Source organism: Lipophrys pholis (assembly GCF_963383615.2).
Source record: "Lipophrys pholis genome assembly, chromosome: 6".
Taxonomy (NCBI): Eukaryota; Metazoa; Chordata; class Actinopteri; order Blenniiformes; family Blenniidae; genus Lipophrys; species Lipophrys pholis.
Window position 1 is genome coordinate 429110 of NC_137629.1, and position 20110 is coordinate 449219.

The window sequence follows — 20110 nt, forward strand, 5'->3', positions numbered from 1 at the left end:
AACAACTCTGGAGCCATCAGTGCTGCTTAACAACAACTCTGGAGCCATCAGCACCGCTGAACAATGACTCTGGAGCCATCAACACCGCTGAACACGACTCTGGAGCCATCAGCACCGCTGAACAATGACTCTGGAGCCATCAGCACCGCTGAACAACAACTCTGGAGCCATCAGTGCCGCTGAACACGACTCTGGAGCCATCAGCGACGCTGAACACGACTCTGGAGGCATCAGTGCCGCTGCACGACGACTCTGGAGCCCTCAGCGCCGCTGAACACGACTCTGGAGCCATCAGCAACGCTGAACACGACTCTGGAGCTGTCAGTGTCACTGCACAATGACTCTGGAGCCATCAGTGCCGCTTAACAACAACTCTGGAGCCATCAGCACCGCTGAACAATGACTCTGGAGCCATCAACACCGCTGAACACGACTCTGGAGCCATCAGCACCGCTGAACAATGACTCTGGAGCCATCAGCACCGCTGAACAACAACTCTGGAGCCATCAGTGCCGCTTAACAACAACTCTGGAGCCATCAGTGCCGCTTAACAACAACTCTGGAGCCATCAGCACCGCTGAACAATGACTCTGGAGCCATCAACACCGCTGAACACGACTCTGGAGCCATCAGCACCGCTGAACAATGACTCTGGAGCCATCAGCACCGCTGAACAACAACTCTGGAGCCATCAGTGCCGCTGAACACGACTCTGGAGCCATCAGCACCGCTGAACACGACTCTGGAGCCATCAGCAACGCTGAACACGACTCTGGAGCTGTCAGTGTCACTGCACAATGACTCTGGAGCCATCAGCTCCGCTGCACGGCGGCTCTGGAGCCGCGAGAGATGCTGCACACGACTCTGGAGACATCTTGCCAGACGCACTGGCGGCTCTAGAGTCATCGTGCAGCAGTGCTGGCGGCTCTAGAGTCATCGTGCAGCAGTGCTGGCGGCTCTAGAGTGGTCGTGCAGCAGTGCTGGCGGCTCTAGAGTGGTCGTGCAGCAGCTCTTCCCGACTTCACAGAGCAGGTCAGGCACTTTGCAGAGAAATAACAACCAGGAAGTAGATGAAGCTCCGCCTCCATGCTTTCATCACTGGCTGGAATTTATTGGCTCTTTAATGTTGAGATCAATAAACCTTGTTTTTGTTGTTTCATCTTTCCTGCTGAAACAGAAACAGATGAATGAGCGAGAGGAGACGGGTGGAGGAGACGGGTGGAGGAGACGGGTGGAGGAGACGGGTGGAGGAGCTCCACCTCACGTCTCTGACATGTTGTTAAAGAGAAAACCAGCAGTAACTTGATCCGAGGAGCGAGAAACAGGAAGTGAATCCTAATAATCCACCCTGCAGAACCATCACACCAAGGTTCTGGTGTGTGTGTGTGTGTGTGTGTGTGTGTGTGTGTGTGTGTGTGTGTGTGTGTGTGTGTGTGTGTGTGTGTGTGTGTGTGTGTGTGTGTGTGTGTGTGTGTGTGTGTGTGGAACAGATGCTCTCTGCATATCAAGATGTAGTTCATTAAAACAGACACACAAGTTATTGCAGCAGCGCAGCTTCACCAAAACAAAGCGCTGGACGGCTGCGGTGGTTCTCTTTGGTTTACATTCCTTCACATCAGAACAACATGTGGACTCCCGGCAGGACTCGGGTCTGCGTCCAACACCCACTGGCCTCCTAACCCTCTAAAGCTCAGCCCATCTGCAGGAACGCAACAAACAAGCAAAGACGGCTGAAACACAGAGAAAGATCTGCTTCACTCTTCCTGTCAACATTGAAAAACACCTTTGGGTTCTGCGGTTCTGAGCTCAGACTTTACAGGAATTTACCACCAGAGCGGTTAGTCACACTGGAGGTTTCAAGAGAACCGACACCTGCTGAGCTGTGAGAACAGACCTGCAGCTCAGCTGCACAGCTTCACTCGTCCCCACAGTCCAGAACATTAGAGTCCAGAACGTTAGAGTGCAGAACGTTAGAGTGCAGAACGTTAGAGTCCAGAACGTTAGAGTCCAGAACGTTAGAGTCCAGAACGTTAGAGTCAAGAATGTTAGAGTCCAGAACATTAGAGTGCAGAACGTTAGCGTCCAGAACATTAGAGTCAAGAATGTTAGAGTCAAGAATGTTAGAGTCCAGAACGTTAGAGTCCAGAACATTAGAGTCCACAACGTTAGAGTCCAGAACATTAGAGTCCAGAATGTTAGAGTTCAAAACATTAGAGTCCAGAATATTAGAGTCAGGAACATTAAATCCACAACATTAGAGTCAAGAATGTTAGAGTCCAGAATGTTAGAGTGCAGAACATTAGAATCCACAACGTTAGAGTCCAGAACGTTAGAGTAGAAAACATCAGCGTCAGGAACGTTAGAGTCCAGAACGTTAGAGTCAAGAACACTACTGTTAGAGTCCAGAACATTAGAGTCCAGCACGTTAGAGTCCAGAAAGTTAGAGTCCAGAACGTTAGAGTCAAGAACACTACTGTTAGAGTCCAGAACATTAGAGTCCAGAACGTTAGAGTCCAGAACGTTAGAGTCAAGAACACTACTGTTAGAGTCCAGAACGTTAGAGTCCAGCACGTTAGAGTCCAGAAGGTTAGAGTCCAGAAGGTTAGAGTCCAGAACGTTAGAGTCCAGAAGGTTAGAGTCCAGAAGGTTAGAGTCAAGAACACTACTGTTAGAGTCCAGAACATTAGAGTCCAGCACGTTAGAGTCCAGAAGGTTAGAGTCCAGAACGTTAGAGTCCAGAATGTTTGAGTCCAGAACATTAGAGTCCACAACGTTAGAGTCCAGAACATTAGAGTCCAGAATGTTAGAGTCAGGAACATTAAATCCACAACATTAGAGTCAAGAATGTTAGAGTCCAGAATGTTAGAGTGCAGAACATTAGAATCCACAACGTTAGAGTCCAGAACGTTAGAGTAGAAAACATCAGAGTCAGGAACGTTAGAGTCCAGAACGTTAGAGTCAAGAACACTACTGTTAGAGTCCAGAACATTAGAGTCCAGCACGTTAGAGTCCAGAACGTTAGAGTCAAGAACACTACTGTTAGAGTCCAGAACATTAGAGTCCAGCACGTTAGAGTCCAGAACGTTAGAGTCAAGAACACTACTGTTAGAGTCCAGAACGTTAGAGTCCAGCACGTTAGAGTCCAGAAGGTTAGAGTCCAGAAGGTTAGAGTCAAGAACACTACTGTTAGAGTCCAGAACATTAGAGTCCAGCACGTTAGAGTCCAGAAGGTTAGAGTCCAGAACATTAGAGTCCAGAACGTTAGAGTGCAGAACGTTAGAGTGCAGAACGTTAGAGTCCAGAACGTTAGAGTCCAGAACGTTAGAGTCAAGAATGTTAGAGTCCAGAACATTAGAGTGCAGAACGTTAGCGTCCAGAACATTAGAGTCAAGAATGTTAGAGTCAAGAATGTTAGAGTCCAGAACGTTAGAGTGCAGAACATTAGAGTCCAGAACGTTAGAGTCCAGAACGTTAGAGTCAAGAATGTTAGAGTCCAGAACATTAGAGTGCAGAACGTTAGAGTGCAGAACGTTAGAGTCCAGAACATTAGAGTCCACAACGTTAGAGTCCAGAACATTAGAGTCCAGAATGTTAGAGTTCACAACATTAGAGTCCAGAATATTAGAGTCAGGAACATTAAATCCACAACATTAGAGTCAAGAATGTTAGAGTCCAGAATGTTAGAGTGCAGAACATTAGAATCCACAACGTTAGAGTCCAGAACGTTAGAGTAGAAAACATCAGAGTCAGGAACGTTAGAGTCCAGAACGTTAGAGTCAAGAACACTACTGTTAGAGTCCAGAACATTAGAGTCCAGCACGTTAGAGTCCAGAACGTTAGAGTCCAGAACGTTAGAGTCAAGAACACTACTGTTAGAGTCCAGAACATTAGAGTCCAGAACGTTAGAGTCCAGAACGTTAGAGTCAAGAACACTACTGTTAGAGTCCAGAACGTTAGAGTCCAGCACGTTAGAGTCCAGAAGGTTAGAGTCCAGAAGGTTAGAGTCCAGAACGTTAGAGTCCAGAAGGTTAGAGTCCAGAAGGTTAGAGTCAAGAACACTACTGTTAGAGTCCAGAACATTAGAGTCCAGCACGTTAGAGTCCAGAACGTTAGAGTCCAGAATGTTTGAGTCCAGAACATTAGAGTCCACAACGTTAGAGTCCAGAACATTAGAGTCCAGAATGTTAGAGTCAGGAACATTAAATCCACAACATTAGAGTCAAGAATGTTAGAGTCCAGAATGTTAGAGTGCAGAACATTAGAATCCACAACGTTAGAGTCCAGAACGTTAGAGTAGAAAACATCAGCGTCAGGAACGTTAGAGTCCAGAACGTTAGAGTCCAGAAGGTTAGAGTCCAGAACATTAGAGTCCAGAACGTTAGAGTGCAGAACGTTAGAGTGCAGAACGTTAGAGTCCAGAACGTTAGAGTCCAGAACGTTAGAGTCAAGAATGTTAGAGTCCAGAACATTAGAGTGCAGAACGTTAGCGTCCAGAACATTAGAGTCAAGAATGTTAGAGTCAAGAATGTTAGAGTCCAGAACGTTAGAGTGCAGAACATTAGAGTCCAGAACGTTAGAGTCCAGAACGTTAGAGTCAAGAATGTTAGAGTCCAGAACATTAGAGTGCAGAACGTTAGAGTCCAGAACATTAGAGTCCACAACGTTAGAGTCCAGAACATTAGAGTCCAGAATGTTAGAGTTCACAACATTAGAGTCCAGAATATTAGAGTCAGGAACATTAAATCCACAACATTAGAGTCAAGAATGTTAGAGTCCAGAATGTTAGAGTGCAGAACATTAGAATCCACAACGTTAGAGTCCAGAACGTTAGAGTAGAAAACATCAGAGTCAGGAACGTTAGAGTCCAGAACGTTAGAGTCAAGAACACTACTGTTAGAGTCCAGAACATTAGAGTCCAGCACGTTAGAGTCCAGAACGTTAGAGTCCAGAACGTTAGAGTCAAGAACACTACTGTTAGAGTCCAGAACATTAGAGTCCAGAACGTTAGAGTCCAGAACGTTAGAGTCAAGAACACTACTGTTAGAGTCCAGAACGTTAGAGTCCAGAACGTTAGAGTCCAGCACGTTAGAGTCCAGAAGGTTAGAGTCCAGAAGGTTAGAGTCCAGAACGTTAGAGTCCAGAAGGTTAGAGTCCAGAAGGTTAGAGTCAAGAACACTACTGTTAGAGTCCAGAACATTAGAGTCCAGCACGTTAGAGTCCAGAACGTTAGAGTCCAGAATGTTTGAGTCCAGAACATTAGAGTCCACAACGTTAGAGTCCAGAACATTAGAGTCCAGAATGTTAGAGTCAGGAACATTAAATCCACAACATTAGAGTCAAGAATGTTAGAGTCCAGAATGTTAGAGTGCAGAACATTAGAATCCACAACGTTAGAGTCCAGAACGTTAGAGTAGAAAACATCAGAGTCAGGAACGTTAGAGTCCAGAACGTTAGAGTCAAGAACACTACTGTTAGAGTCCAGAACATTAGAGTCCAGCACGTTAGAGTCCAGAACGTTAGAGTCCAGAACGTTAGAGTCAAGAACACTACTGTTAGAGTCCAGAACATTAGAGTCCAGAACGTTAGAGTCCAGAACGTTAGAGTCAAGAACACTATTGTTAGAGTCCAGAACGTTAGAGTCCAGCACGTTAGAGTCCAGAAGGTTAGAGTCCAGAAGGTTAGAGTCCAGAAGGTTAGAGTCAAGAACACTACTGTTAGAGTCCAGAACATTAGAGTCCAGCACGTTAGAGTCCAGAAGGTTAGAGTCCAGAACGTTAGAGTCAAGAACACTACTGTTAGAGTCCAGAACATTAGAGTCCAGAACGTTAGAGTCCAGAACGTTAGAGTCAAGAACACTACTGTTAGAGTCCAGAACGTTAGAGTCCAGAAGGTTAGAGTCCAGAAGGTTAGAGTCCAGAACGTTAGAGTCCAGAAGGTTAGAGTCCAGAAGGTTAGAGTCAAGAACACTACTGTTAGAGTCCAGAACATTAGAGTCCAGCACGTTAGAGTCCAGAACGTTAGAGTCCAGAATGTTTGAGTCCAGAACATTAGAGTCCACAACGTTAGAGTCCAGAACATTAGAGTCCAGAATGTTAGAGTCAGGAACATTAAATCCACAACATTAGAGTCAAGAATGTTAGAGTCCAGAATGTTAGAGTGCAGAACATTAGAATCCACAACGTTAGAGTCCAGAACGTTAGAGTAGAAAACATCAGAGTCAGGAACGTTAGAGTCCAGAACGTTAGAGTCAAGAACACTACTGTTAGAGTCCAGAACATTAGAGTCCAGCACGTTAGAGTCCAGAACGTTAGAGTCCAGAACGTTAGAGTCAAGAACACTACTGTTAGAGTCCAGAACATTAGAGTCCAGAACGTTAGAGTCCAGAACGTTAGAGTCAAGAACACTATTGTTAGAGTCCAGAACGTTAGAGTCCAGCACGTTAGAGTCCAGAAGGTTAGAGTCCAGAAGGTTAGAGTCCAGAAGGTTAGAGTCAAGAACACTACTGTTAGAGTCCAGAACATTAGAGTCCAGCACGTTAGAGTCCAGAAGGTTAGAGTCCAGAACGTTAGAGTCAAGAACACTACTGTTAGAGTCCAGAACATTAGAGTCCAGAACGTTAGAGTCCAGAACGTTAGAGTCAAGAACACTACTGTTAGAGTCCAGAACGTTAGAGTCCAGCACGTTAGAGTCCAGAAGGTTAGAGTCCAGAAGGTTAGAGTCCAGAACGTTAGAGTCCAGAAGGTTAGAGTCCAGAAGGTTAGAGTCAAGAACACTACTGTTAGAGTCCAGAACATTAGAGTCCAGCACGTTAGAGTCCAGAACGTTAGAGTCCAGAATGTTTGAGTCCAGAACATTAGAGTCCACAACGTTAGAGTCCAGAACATTAGAGTCCAGAATGTTAGAGTCAGGAACATTAAATCCACAACATTAGAGTCAAGAATGTTAGAGTCCAGAATGTTAGAGTGCAGAACATTAGAATCCACAACGTTAGAGTCCAGAACGTTAGAGTAGAAAACATCAGAGTCAGGAACGTTAGAGTCCAGAACGTTAGAGTCAAGAACACTACTGTTAGAGTCCAGAACATTAGAGTCCAGCACGTTAGAGTCCAGAACGTTAGAGTCCAGAACGTTAGAGTCAAGAACACTACTGTTAGAGTCCAGAACATTAGAGTCCAGAACGTTAGAGTCCAGAACGTTAGAGTCAAGAACACTACTGTTAGAGTCCAGAACGTTAGAGTCCAGCACGTTAGAGTCCAGAAGGTTAGAGTCCAGAAGGTTAGAGTCAAGAACACTACTGTTAGAGTCCAGAACATTAGAGTCCAGCACGTTAGAGTCCAGAAGGTTAGAGTCCAGAACGTTAGAGTCCAGAATGTTTGAGTCCAGAACATTAGAGTCCACAACGTTAGAGTCCAGAACATTAGAGTCCAGAATGTTAGAGTTCACAACGTTAGAGTCCAGAATATTAGAGTCAGGAACATTAAATCCACAACATTAGAGTCAAGAATGTTAGAGTCCAGAATGTTAGAGTGCAGAACATTAGAATCCACAACGTTAGAGTCCAGAACGTTAGAGTAGAAAACATCAGGGTCAGGAACGTTAGAGTCCAGAACGTTAGAGTCAAGAACACTACTGTTAGAGTCCAGAACATTAGAGTCCAGCACGTTAGAGTCCAGAACGTTAGAGTCAAGAACACTACTGTTAGAGTCCAGAACATTAGAGTCCAGAACGTTAGAGTCCAGAATGTTAGAGTCAAGAACACTACTGTTAGAGTCCAGAACGTTAGAGTCCAGCACGTTAGAGTCCAGAAGGTTAAAGTCCAGAAGGTTAGAGTCCAGAACGTTAGAGTCCAGAAGGTTAGAGTCCAGAAGGTTAGAGTCAAGAACACTACTGTTAGAGTCCAGAACATTAGAGTCCAGCACGTTAGAGTCCAGAAGGTTAGAGTCCAGAACGTTAGAGTCCAGAATGTTTGAGTCCAGAACATTAGAGTCCACAACGTTAGAGTCCAGAACATTAGAGTCCAGAATGTTAGAGTTCACAACGTTAGAGTCCAGAATATTAGAGTCAGGAACATTAAATCCACAACGTTAGAGTCAAGAATGTTAGAGTCCACAATGTTAGAGTTCAGAACATTAGAATCCACAACGTTAGAGTCCAGAACGTTAGAGTAGAAAACATCAGAGTCAGGAACGTTAGATTCCAGAACGTTAGAGTCAAGAACACTACTGTTAGAGTCCAGAACATTAGAGTCCAGCACGTTAGAGTCCAGAACGTTAGAGTCAAGAACACTACTGTTAGAGTCCAGAACATTAGAGTCCAGAACGTTAGAGTCAAGAACACTACTGTTAGAGTCCAGAACGTTAGAGTCCAGCACGTTAGAGTCCAGAAGGTTAGAGTCCAGAAGGTTAGAGTCCAGCATGTTAGAGTCCAGAAGGTTAGAGTCCAGAACGTTAGAGTCCAGAATGTTTGAGTCCAGAACATTAGAGTCCACAACGTTAGAGTCCAGAACATTAGAGTCCAGAATGTTAGAGTTCACAACGTTAGAGTCCAGAATATTAGAGTCAGGAACATTAAATCCACAACGTTAGAGTCAAGAATGTTAGAGTCCACAATGTTAGAGTCCAGATTATTAGAATCCACAACGTTAGAGTCCAGAACGTTAGAGTAGAAAACATCAGAGTCAGGAACGTTAGAGTCAAGAACACTACTGTTAGAGTCCAGAACATTAGAGTCCAGCACGTTAGAGTCCAGAACGTTAGAGTCCAGGACGTTAGAGTCAAGAACACTACTGTTAGAGTCCAGAACATTAGAGTCCAGCACGTTAGAGTCCAGAACGTTAGAGTCCAGGACGTTAGAGTCAAGAACATTAGAGTCAAGAACACTACTGTTAGAGTCCAGAACGTTAGAGTCAAGAACACTACTGTTAGACTCCAGAACATTAGAGTCCAGAACGTTAGAGTCAAGAACACTACTGTTAGACTCCAGAACATTAGAGTCCAGAACGTTAGAGTCCAGAATGTTAGAGTCAAGAACACTACTGTTAGAATCCAGAAGGTTAGAGTCCAGAACGTTAGAGTCCAGAACGTTAGAGTCCAGCACGTTAGAGTCAAGAACATTAGAGTCAAGAACACTACTGTTAAAGTCAAGAACATTAGAGTCAAGAACACTACTGTTAAAGTCCAGAACGTTAGAGTCAAGAACACTACTGTTAGACTCCAGAACGTTAGAGTCCAGAAGGTTAGAGTCCAGAAGGTTAGAGTCCAGAACGTTAGAGTCCAGAAGGTTAGAGTCCAGAACGTTAGAGTCCAGAACGTTAGAGTCCAGAAGGTTAGAGTCCAGAAGGTTAGAGTCCAGAAGGTTAGAGTCCAGAAGGTTAGAGTTCCGGTGCTGCACAGAACTGCAGGGTTGACCAACGGTGAGTGAAGGACTCAGGTCGGTCTGAAGAGAAGTGGAGAAGCCAGATGTTTGTGTAGTTTGAAGAGCTGCCGGCGGCAGAGAACCTCTCTCAGCTTTAAGGAACATCACAGGAAATAACAAACTGCTCAGTTCTGCTCACGCCGCAGGAACGTCAGTATGAGAAGAAGAAGAATGACTGGAACTGTGAGGATGAATGTCTGTGGTTGAAACAGGTTGTGGAGACGAGTCCACCGTCAAGTTTCCCCCGCCGTCCTCGCCAAGGCCTCAAAAATGTGAGAAGAGGCTGCTGGGTAATTTGGCTGCTCTATGATTATGGTTTTTTATATTTTGATATTGGAGCCTGAAATCCCTTCTTTTTTTCGCCTCCACACTGTATTGAAACGTCCTGTCAAAATATTGTGCAGTTGTTGTCAGGGCTCTAAATACAGAGTCCTCGTGAAACATTAGAAAAGAGACTTAATCCTAATTAGTATGTCGGCTTTGTCTCTGAGGCTGGAACCACGGAACGGCAGAGAACCCGAACAACGGTCCCTTTGCTTCGGACTTTATCAGACAATGTTGTTTAGTTGTAAAGTTTCTTTACTACTTGGATTTTGGTGAAATAAAACTAAAGTGTTTTTATCCAAAGTCACTCTGTGGAATTTCTTTCCAAACACTTTGTTCCGATTCTCACCAAAGTCAGAAATACAGCGAGCGTTATGGAGGGTCACGTGGTGGGTCCTCAGACCATGGCGGCGCGGGGGAACGTATACTTAACTAGGAAAGCATGTGATTTGGCTGCAACAAGGTTACGCATGTCCTCCTTTAACTGCACATTAACTGGCCTCCATGCAATAACAAGTTAACCTTTTATGTGACTAGAAGCAGCTCCACCGCCGTGTCCAAATAAACAGAGGATGCTATTCCATCGCAGCCGCTGAAAGAGCTCAAAAACACCCAGTGTTTTAAAAGCTAAAAACTCCAGTGTTTAGGTTCCTGTGCCACACAAAAGACGCCTGAGCTCACTCTGAAATCAAAATGCTGTTTGTTGATGAACATATTCCTGATTGTAAACTCTGTTTGTTGCTCTGCAGAGAGTCAACAATGTCCATGACGCTCTGCGTTCCACTGCTGTGAGCAGAGCAGCAGGTCCTGGACGACAAGTGAGACGTAAACACGGGACAGCGGGACAATAGAAAGCCCCGGCTGAGCAGGAGAACCGGCTGGAATGGTTCTACCTGAGTCGGTGGCCGTGACGAGCAGCTGGTGTCGGTCCCGAGCCTCCCGGTCCAGCGTCTGCGTCAGGCTCAGCTGACCGCTGGACGACAGGGTGAAGGCGCCGTCCTCATTCCCGCCGCTGAGCACGTAGCTCAGCTGGCCGTTGGCGCCTTGGTCGTCGTCTCTGGCAACGACCTGGAAAAACAAGGAGGAATAATGAGATCCAGAGTCGCAGCAGAGCTGAATCACAGCGAGGTTCTCAGGCTTCAGCGTCACTCGGGACTCCTGCAGTCGGGAACCTTCACCTTCTTCTCACAGTCAGTCTGCGACGGGTACCTGGGAACAGGTTTCACTTTTCAACTAACTTGGTAGGGCCAGAGGGGCCAGAGGGGCCAGAGGGGCCAGAGGGGCCACGGCAGCTCTGCACCCCGAGACGGATCAGTCCAGGAGTCAGGTAAGAGACAGTCCATGTCTGTCTGAAGGACGCAGACGTCCTGCTGCCCGACGGGCTCTAACATCCTGCAGCAGCTTCAGAACCCAGAAGAATCAACCCACAGAACCGCGACTGGAGGAGTTAGGCTGTCCCAGCTGATTCCCACTGGAAGACATGTCCACGTCCTCCAGGCTGTAGATCCTCTTCCTGCTGATTGGACGGAGACTTTCTTCCTGGGTTTTGGTATAGTTGATATATATTGAGTATATATGATATATATTGAGTATATAAGATATATATTGAGTATATAAGATATATATTGAGTATATATGATATATATTGAGTATATAAGATATATATTGAGTATATAAGATATATATTGAGTATATATGATATATATTGAGTATATATGATATATATTGAGTATATTTGATATATATTGAGTATATATGATATATATTGAGTATATAAGATATATATTGAGTATATTTGATATATATTGAGTATATATGATATATATTGAGTATATAAGATATATATTGAGTATATAAGATATATATTGAGTATATTTGATATATATTGAGTATATTTGATATATATTGAGTATATATGATATATATTGAGTATATTTGATATATATTGAGTATATATGATATATATTGAGTATATTTGATATATATTGAGTATATATGATATATATTGAGTATATTTGATATATATTGAGTATATTTGATATATATTGAGTATATAAGATATATATTGAGTATATAAGATATATATTGAGTATATAAGATATATATTGAGTATATTTGATATATATTGAGTATATTTGATATATATTGAGTATATATGATATATATTGAGTATATTTGATATATATTGAGTATATATGATATATATTGAGTATATTTGATATATATTGAGTATATATGATATATATTGAGTATATATGATATATATTGAGTATATTTGATATATATTGAGTATATATGATATATATTGAGTATATTTGATATATATTGAGTATATATGATATATATTGAGTATATTTGATATATATTGAGTATATATGATATATATTGAGTATATATGATATATATTGAGTATATTTGATATATATTGAGTATATATGATATATATTGAGTATATTTGATATATATTGAGTATATATGTCTGTGTGGGTGTCGCTCCAGTGAAGCCACATTCAGTGGCTGATATAAAGTCAATATTCATCCCAGCATCTTCTGTCATGAGGAACCGGCTTCCAAACATAGAAGACAATGAATTCTGGACATGTCCCTCGTGAGGACGACAGGTTTGCAGTCTGTGTCCAGTTGGGAGGAGCTGTGAACGCTGGGGGGATTCCCAGCGAGGCAGCTGAGGGTTAATGACCTCCACACTGCCGCTGAGCACCATGAGAACTGCTGAGGGGAGGACGATCATGTCACACTCGTCTCCTCGCTCCGGGACGCACTGCGGCTGCAAGACTTTCATTTAACGGTTTGCTGAATGTGGGACGATTTGCCAGTCAGAGTTTTATGAGCGTGCCCAAAGGCATCGTGGGCTTCCAGCGCTCGCTGCCGCGGCCCGGCTCGGCCAGGTTGAGCTGGACCTTTGCCACCATGTAACTGGACCCTCCGTCTGTCCTCCATGTTGGGCTCGTTCAGTCATCAGGCTGTTAGAGTCTGATTCGTTTGTAGAAAACTACCAAGCAACAACCGAGCAGAGCTGATTGTGTCCGCATGTCTTCTCTGTATCATCTCACTCAGGTGTTGGTCATGGCACTGAGCAGTGTCCCAAGGCTTTCTGCACTGATTGCCCTCACATACCTGCAGTGGTTGAGTTAGTATTAGTGAAACCTGCTAAAGACATTAACTGGATTTTGGTCTCAGGTCTTTCAAAGCACTCTGGACCTTCATTCCGTTCGGACTGTTCAGTTTCAGTCGAAGGTAAATATGTTCACTGACCTGAAGGATGCTCTTGGGCAGGTTTTCCAGGTTCTCCTGAACGTTCACAGTGTAGGGCGAGAGCTCAAACACCGGCGAGCAGTCGTTGATGTCCAGCAGAACCACGTTGACCGTGGCCCGGTCCAGTCTGGCGCTGCTGCCGCGGTCCACGGCCTGGACCGACAGTGAGTAGGACGACCGAGTCTCACGATCCAGCTGCTTGGCCACAGAAATGACCCCTGTGACCGAATCCATCCTGAAATCTGCGTTGGCGTTTCCCCCAGAGATAGAAAACCTTATCTGCCCATTGGTGCCGTCATCAGCATCACTAGCAAACACCTGGATGACGTCCGTCCCCGTCAAGGTGTCCTCCTCGATCTCGATGTCGTAGATGTTCTGGGAGAAGCTCGGCGTGTTGTCGTTGACGTCCAGAACGATCATCGTCACGTCCATGGTTGACGACAGAGGCGGTTGACCTTTGTCTGTCGCGACAACTGTGAGGGTGTAGTTGGAGAGCTCCTCTCGGTCCAGTTCTCCCACCAGCCGGACGTCGCCGTCGATCGTCCCCACGCTGAACTTGTTCCCGAACGGTCCTCGGAGCGAGTACTCCACGTAGCTGTTGGGCCCGCTGTCGGCATCTGTGGCCCGGGCGCTGAACACCACCGTGTCCACCGGCGTGTTCTCCTGGATGTAGGCCATCTTCTGGGAAGTGAAGCTCGGCGAGCAATCGTTGACGTCCAGGAGAATGATTGACACCTGAGCCGTGCTGGTGAAGCGGCTCATGGGGGGTGGAGCCAAGTCATTGACTGTGATCACAAGGTTGTAGAAGGACTGAGCTTCTCGGTCCAAGTCCTTCCTGGTTTGGAGGACTCCCGACTTGGCGATGGTGAAATGGCCCTGAGGATCCCCTGAAGCGATTCTGAAGAGAAGCTCGGCATTGGGACCTAAAACAAACCCAAGAAGACGACAGGGAGACTGTTAGATAGAAAATACAAAACTTGCCACCAGAAGACACCAGAAGACACCAGAAGACACCAGAAGACACCAGAAGACACCGAGTCCTCTCACAGGTTTTCAATGAATCACAGACAGAGAAGGAACAGGGCAGGTCAGAAACAACCGTTTCAGGATTTTATCAGCCACAATTTCCACAAATTGTTGGAAAGAAAGCGTCAGTCTTCTCTTCTGGCCGCCGTCCATTCCTGCAGAGTGACGGCGTTTTCACAAGACAAAGTGCTTCCTACCCTGAAGTATCTCAATGACAGAACAACAATGGGGCTGAGGGCTGGGATGGCAAATATCTGACCTCAGGATCTGCAGAGCGTCTCTGGAGCTGGAGCTTCAAATGAGCTTCAAATGAGCTTCTGTAATTCAACTCACCGGCATGTTCATGTGGGCGGCAGCAGCACCTTCCCACCTCCAGTGGGATTTGACAGTGTCAGTAATCCCTGATCAAAAGCTCCGGCCTGCTTCAGGCGGAGTTCACGCTGCAGCGTCTCGCAGCAGTCTGAGGGTCAAAGGTCAGGGCCTAGGAGGTGCTACCAATGGCTGTGCTTCATTGTGGCAGTGCAACATGAGCAGTGAGTCCATGTGAGAGGATCCTGTGGAGAAGACGCCTGACTGAGGCTGAGGACGACTCATGTCCAGGAATGTAGGTCACAATAACCACGTTAGAGCTGAACGAAGCGTAATTACAGAAGGGAGGAGTGGCGGTGAGCGTCTGAATACCAAACCTCCACCTGAACACAGAACACCACCCGTCACATGCTGCATTTCATCAAATCATTCAGGCCTGACTCAATAAAGAGCAGGACTGAACTGCAGGTCTGAGGACTGTGGTGTCCCCAGCTCTCCAAACCAGAGCAGCCCTGACAGGAAACCAATGCTCTACAGCTGATTTACCAACTGCAGCACTTCATTTCTGCTTTAAACCAGAAGTTTCATTTCCAGAAAGACCATATTTCACCACATTCAACTCACGTCTAATCTTCTGGTGCTTCTCTGTCACTACTGACCGCTACGTCTCAAAACCAGAACAAAAACCAGGAAGCAGAGCCAGGCAGCTTTCTGCATGTTTAGCATGTAGCATGTAGCATGCAGTGTATAGTGGGTAGCAGGTAGCATGTACTGTGTACCACATAGCGTGTACCATATAGCATATACTGTGTACTGTTTACCATGTAGCATGTACTTAATGAGATTCTTTTAAAAAAGAGTCGTCCTCTGGTATCGTCACGTATCCTGTCTCCCTGATATTGTCTTTAAATCAATTCTTAAAATTCATTCGGAAAAAACAGTCACATGGAGCTTCTGACTGGGAGGATGTGAGGCTGCTCATTGGCCGCAGGAACTGTCAATCATGGCGATAGCATAGATAGTGAAGATAGCATAGCAATAGCATAGCAATAGGGTTGATAGCATAGCAACAGTGTAGATTGCATATCGATAGCATAGATAGCGTATATGTATATAGCAATAGCATAGCAATAGTATAGCAATAGTATAGCCATAGCACAGCGATAGCATAGATAGCATAAATAGCATAGCAATAGCATAGATAGCATAGCAATAGTGTAGATAGCATAGTGATAGCGTAGATAGCTTAGCGGTCCTTTGCACACATGAAAAATGAAAGCGATGGTGGAGCGACGGTGGAGCGACGGTGGAGCGGCTACAAACATCCAGCTGCAGAGCGACACACCTGGAGATTGAGAATGAAATACACGTCGTTGTAAATCACATGGTTCAACGTTTAAACTCGTCCTGTTAGCGGTTAGCTGCTAGCCGCCAAATTTACCAGAGGTGAATCAAAACCTCCCGTTTTGGGGTGCGCCCCCTGGTGGGCGATTCTGGTTTGAACAAAGACCTAAACAAACAGTTTCAGTTTCCACTGAGGGATTAACGGAGAAGAAACCTTGATTAAAAGTGCTTTACTTTACTGAAAACCACTCCGATGTTTTACTGGATTTTAATGATTGAATTCATTTCTATTGTTAATTGAACGTCGGCGACTTGAGGGACGCCGTGATGGCGTCTGTCTGTACGGAGACGGTTTCTAACTCCTACCTTGGATGACGCAGGTCAGTCGAATCGACAGAAAGAAAAATAAAGAGTCAGGATGATGTTTTTCTGTAATCTGGACATTTGTTTGGTAAGTTGAGCTGAAACTGAAATCATGAACGCGTTAAAGTTTCATAACGACAGAAGCTGTAGAAGCAGACCTGAAGAACCCTGGTTCACCGAGGAGTGGAGGAGGGTTCCAGACTACGTACCGTCGTCGGCGTCGGCGGCTCCGACCGCGACGACGCTGGAGCCGACGGCCAGACTCTCGGACACCGAGGCGCCGTACGCCGAGCTGTTGAAGACGGGCGGGTTGTCGTTGACGTCCAGGATGTTGAAGTAGACTCTGACCACGCTGGCCTGGCCGCCGCCGTCCTGCGCCTTCGCCGTCAGGATGTAAAACTGCTGAGCCTCGTAGTCCAGCGCACGCGTCACGTTGAAGACGCCCGTCACCGGGTTTAGGAGGAAGGCCTCCTCCTCATCCTCCTCAAGCGAGTAGGTCACCTCGCCGTTCAGCCCAGAGTCCGAGTCGCTGGCCAAGATGGCCGCCACGATGGAGCCTGAAAGATGAGACGGGTTAACTGTGGAGGAGTGTGGAGGGCTGTGGAGGACTGTGGAGGACTGTGGAGGAGTGTGGAGGACTGTGGAGGACTGTGGAGTAGTGTGGAGGACTGTGGAGGAGTGTGGAGGACTGTGGAGGACTGTGGAGGACTGTGGAGCACTGTGGAGGACTGCGGAGCGCTGTGGAGGACTGTGGAGGACTGTGGAGGACTGTGGAGCACTGTGGAGGACTGTGGAGGACTGTGGAGGACTGTGGAGCACTGTGGAGGACTGTGGAGCACTGTGGAGCACTGTGGAGGACTGTGGAGCACTGTGGAGGACTGTGAACTCCTCTCTGTGTAGAGTTTGCAGGGGCTCACCTGGCGCCGTGTCCTCAGGGATATCAAAGGAGTACGTAGGTCTGGAGAACTCTGGCGAATGGTCGTTGACGTCCTGGACGGTGATGTTGAGCCTCATGTCGGACGACTGTTTGCCGTCGTCGGCCCGGACCAGCAGGGAGTATTCTGAGCGCCGCTCGCGGTCCAGCTTCCTGGTGGCCATCAGGTCTCCAGACTCCGGGTCGATCCGGAAGCTGTCGTCGGCGCCGCTGACGATGGTGTAGGTGACCAGAGCGTTCGGACCCTGAGACAGAAAACCAGCGGCTCATGATGCAAACGCAACCTGACTTCACTGCCTGAGGGTGTCTGAGGGTGGAGGAGGAGCAGAGACAACACTTCAAACTGACGGAGCTCCTCTCAGCTCATCGTTCTGGAACTCTGTGCTCACAGGGCAAAGTCTGAAATCTGGTTGAACCAGAGGAAGATCATAGCAACTCTATTGGTTCACTGCGCCGGCGGGTCTCGTCTCTGGACAAAGACAAAGAATTCTAGGAGCTGCTGCGCGACGCCACACCAAGAGAGGACATGCCACACCGAGAGAGGACACGCCACACAGAGAGAGGACATGCCACACCGAGAGAGGACACGCCACACCGAGAGAGGACACGCCACACAGAGAGAGGACATGCCACACAGAGAGAGGACATGCCACACCGAGAGAGGACACGCCACACAGAGAGAGGACATGCCACACCGAGAGAGGACACGCCACACAGAGAGAGGACATGCCACACCGAGAGAGGACATGCCACGACGCCGAGACGGTCAAACACAAAGAACTGAAACGGGCCAGTCGTTGAACCAGACCACTTCCTGATCATTTTCTCAGTTGGACAAAAGAGTTGAAAGAACACAAGACGGCAACAAAGGAAGTCAAGAATCTTTTGGGTGGCGTGGCTCGGTTGTTTGAGCCGTCGTCCCCCAATCGAAAGGTTGCAGGTTCAATTTCCATCTCTGCCTGCCTACAAGCCGACGCGTCCCTGCACAGCTGCAGCCTCCAATGGTGTGTGAATGGGTGAATGTGATGAACCATGGAAAGCTCTGGGACCTGACGGAGATAGAACGAGACCTGACGGTAATGCTAGAGACCTGACGGAGATAGAACGAGACCTGACAGTCATGCTAGAGACCTGACGGAGATAGAACGAGAATTGAGGGTAATGAATGAGGCCTGACGGAGAAAGAACGAGACCTGATGGAGAAAGAACCAGACCTGGTGGAGAAAGAACCAGACGTGACGTAGAATAAAGGAGACCTGGTGGAGAAAAAACGAGGCCTGACGGAGAATAAAGGAACCCTGACGGAAAAAGAAGCAGACCCGACGGAGAATAAAGGAAGCCTGGTGGAGAACGAACGAGGCCTGGTGGAGAACGAACGAGGCCTGACGGAGAAAGGGGGTGAGGACGGAGCTGGAGGTTTCTATTGAGGCGGGACAACAGAAGATCAGACGACTGTCTCTCCTCGGTCTCCTGCCAAACTTCAAAAAGCTCCTCAGCGTTCAGCTCCAGTTACAGAGCGAAGCTTTTTGATCCCGTGAGAACAATGGAGGGACTGATGGAGGGACTGATGGAGGTCCAGCGTCAGCGTCTGTCTGACACCTCCACTGCCTCCACAGTCCACCAGCTGCTGGAAACAGACCTCCTCACTCTGAAACCACACATTCTACTTTGTTAGTACGCTGACTGTCAAAATAAAACTACACAGTTGGATTGCTCTTACAGTGACTGTCAAAATAAAAGTACCAAGTTGGATTGTTATTGCGGTGAATGTCAAAATAAAAGTACCAAGATGGATCTTTATTACACTGAATGTCAAAATAAAAGTACCAAGTTGGATTGCTGTTACAGTGACTGTCAAAATAAAAGTATGGAGTTGGATTATTATTATGGTGACTGTCAAAATAAAAGTACCAAATTGGATTGTTATTGCGGTGAATGTCAAAATAAAAGTACCAAGATGGATCTTTATTACACTGACTGTCAAAATAAAAGTACCAAGTTGGATTGCTGTTACAGTGACTGTCAAAATAAAAGTATGGAGTTGGATTATTATTATGGTGACTGTCAAAATAAAAGTACCAAGTTGGATTTTTATTACGCTGACTGTCAAAATAAAACTACCAAGTTGGATTGCTGTAACAGTGACTGTCAAAATAAAAGTATCGAGTTGGATTGTTATTACGGCGACTGTCAAAATAAAAGTACCAAGTTGGATTTTTATTACACTGAATGTCAAAATAAAAGTACCAAGTTGGATTGCTGTTACAGTGACTGTCAAAATAAAAGTACCAAGTTGGATTTTAGTTCCACTGACTGTCCTGGAGACTGGGAGTCATGACCCCAGGGAGGAAGCATGGTTCTGATTGTCTCTACTGAGCATGTGCAGAACCACCTTCTCTCTCTCTCTCTGACACAACGTCCAGCAGTTTCATAAGAACCTGGGAAGTGGGAAGGTTCTGACTTCCAAGTGGGAGAAAGAACGTCTGAACACTTTGACCGTTCTACTGAGGAACGTTGTTCCGTCAGACGGTCAAACCGTTTCACAGTCGAGGAGAACACAGTCCTCCAGCAGCAGGACGGCGGCGCGGTGGAGCAGCGGGAAGCTCCGTCACCTCACCGTTAGAAAATCTGCAGTTCAAGTCCCTGTGTGTGTGTGTGTGTGTGTGTGTGTGTGTGTGTGTGTGTGTGTGTGTGTCTGTGTGTGTGTCTGTGTGTGTGTCTGTGTGTGTATGTGTGTGTGTGTGTGTGTGTGTGTGTGTGTGTGTGTGTGTGTGTGTGTATGTGTGTGTGTGTGTGTGTGTCTGTGTGTGTGTGTGTGTGTGTGTGTGTGTGTGTGTGTGTGTGAGGGACGGCTCACCCGAGGTAACCCCGCCCCCTCTCATTCCATTGGTTTGTTAACAGTATCAGCAGTATAGTGGTGTAGTAGTGAGTAAGTACAGTATGAAGTGTACTTCAGAGTAAAGTAAAGTAATTGTCAGCGTTCTGATTCTCTATTAGCAGAGACTCATGCTGAGATCCAGACCCAGCAGGACCAGGTTCTGCTGCTCTGACCCTGCTGTCATCAATCAGACGCTCCAGATCTGGAAATCCCATCAGCCACCTGGGCTGCGGTCCGTAACCCGAC

At 46.3% G+C, this 20110-nt stretch overlaps 1 protein-coding gene across 1 annotated transcript in view; it reads right to left on the reverse strand.

The window, feature by feature from the left end:
- fat4 (FAT atypical cadherin 4) overlaps positions 1-20110 on the reverse strand; it is a gene marked incomplete at its 5' end in the record, with an annotated part of 134591 nt that overhangs the window by 59677 nt on the left and 54804 nt on the right. Inside the window, 4 exon segments of the mRNA XM_080465733.1 lie at positions 10631-10805; positions 13011-13933; positions 16262-16609; positions 16970-17231. Of these exon segments, the coding sequence (XP_080321859.1) occupies positions 10631-10805; positions 13011-13933; positions 16262-16609; positions 16970-17231 (1708 nt within the window).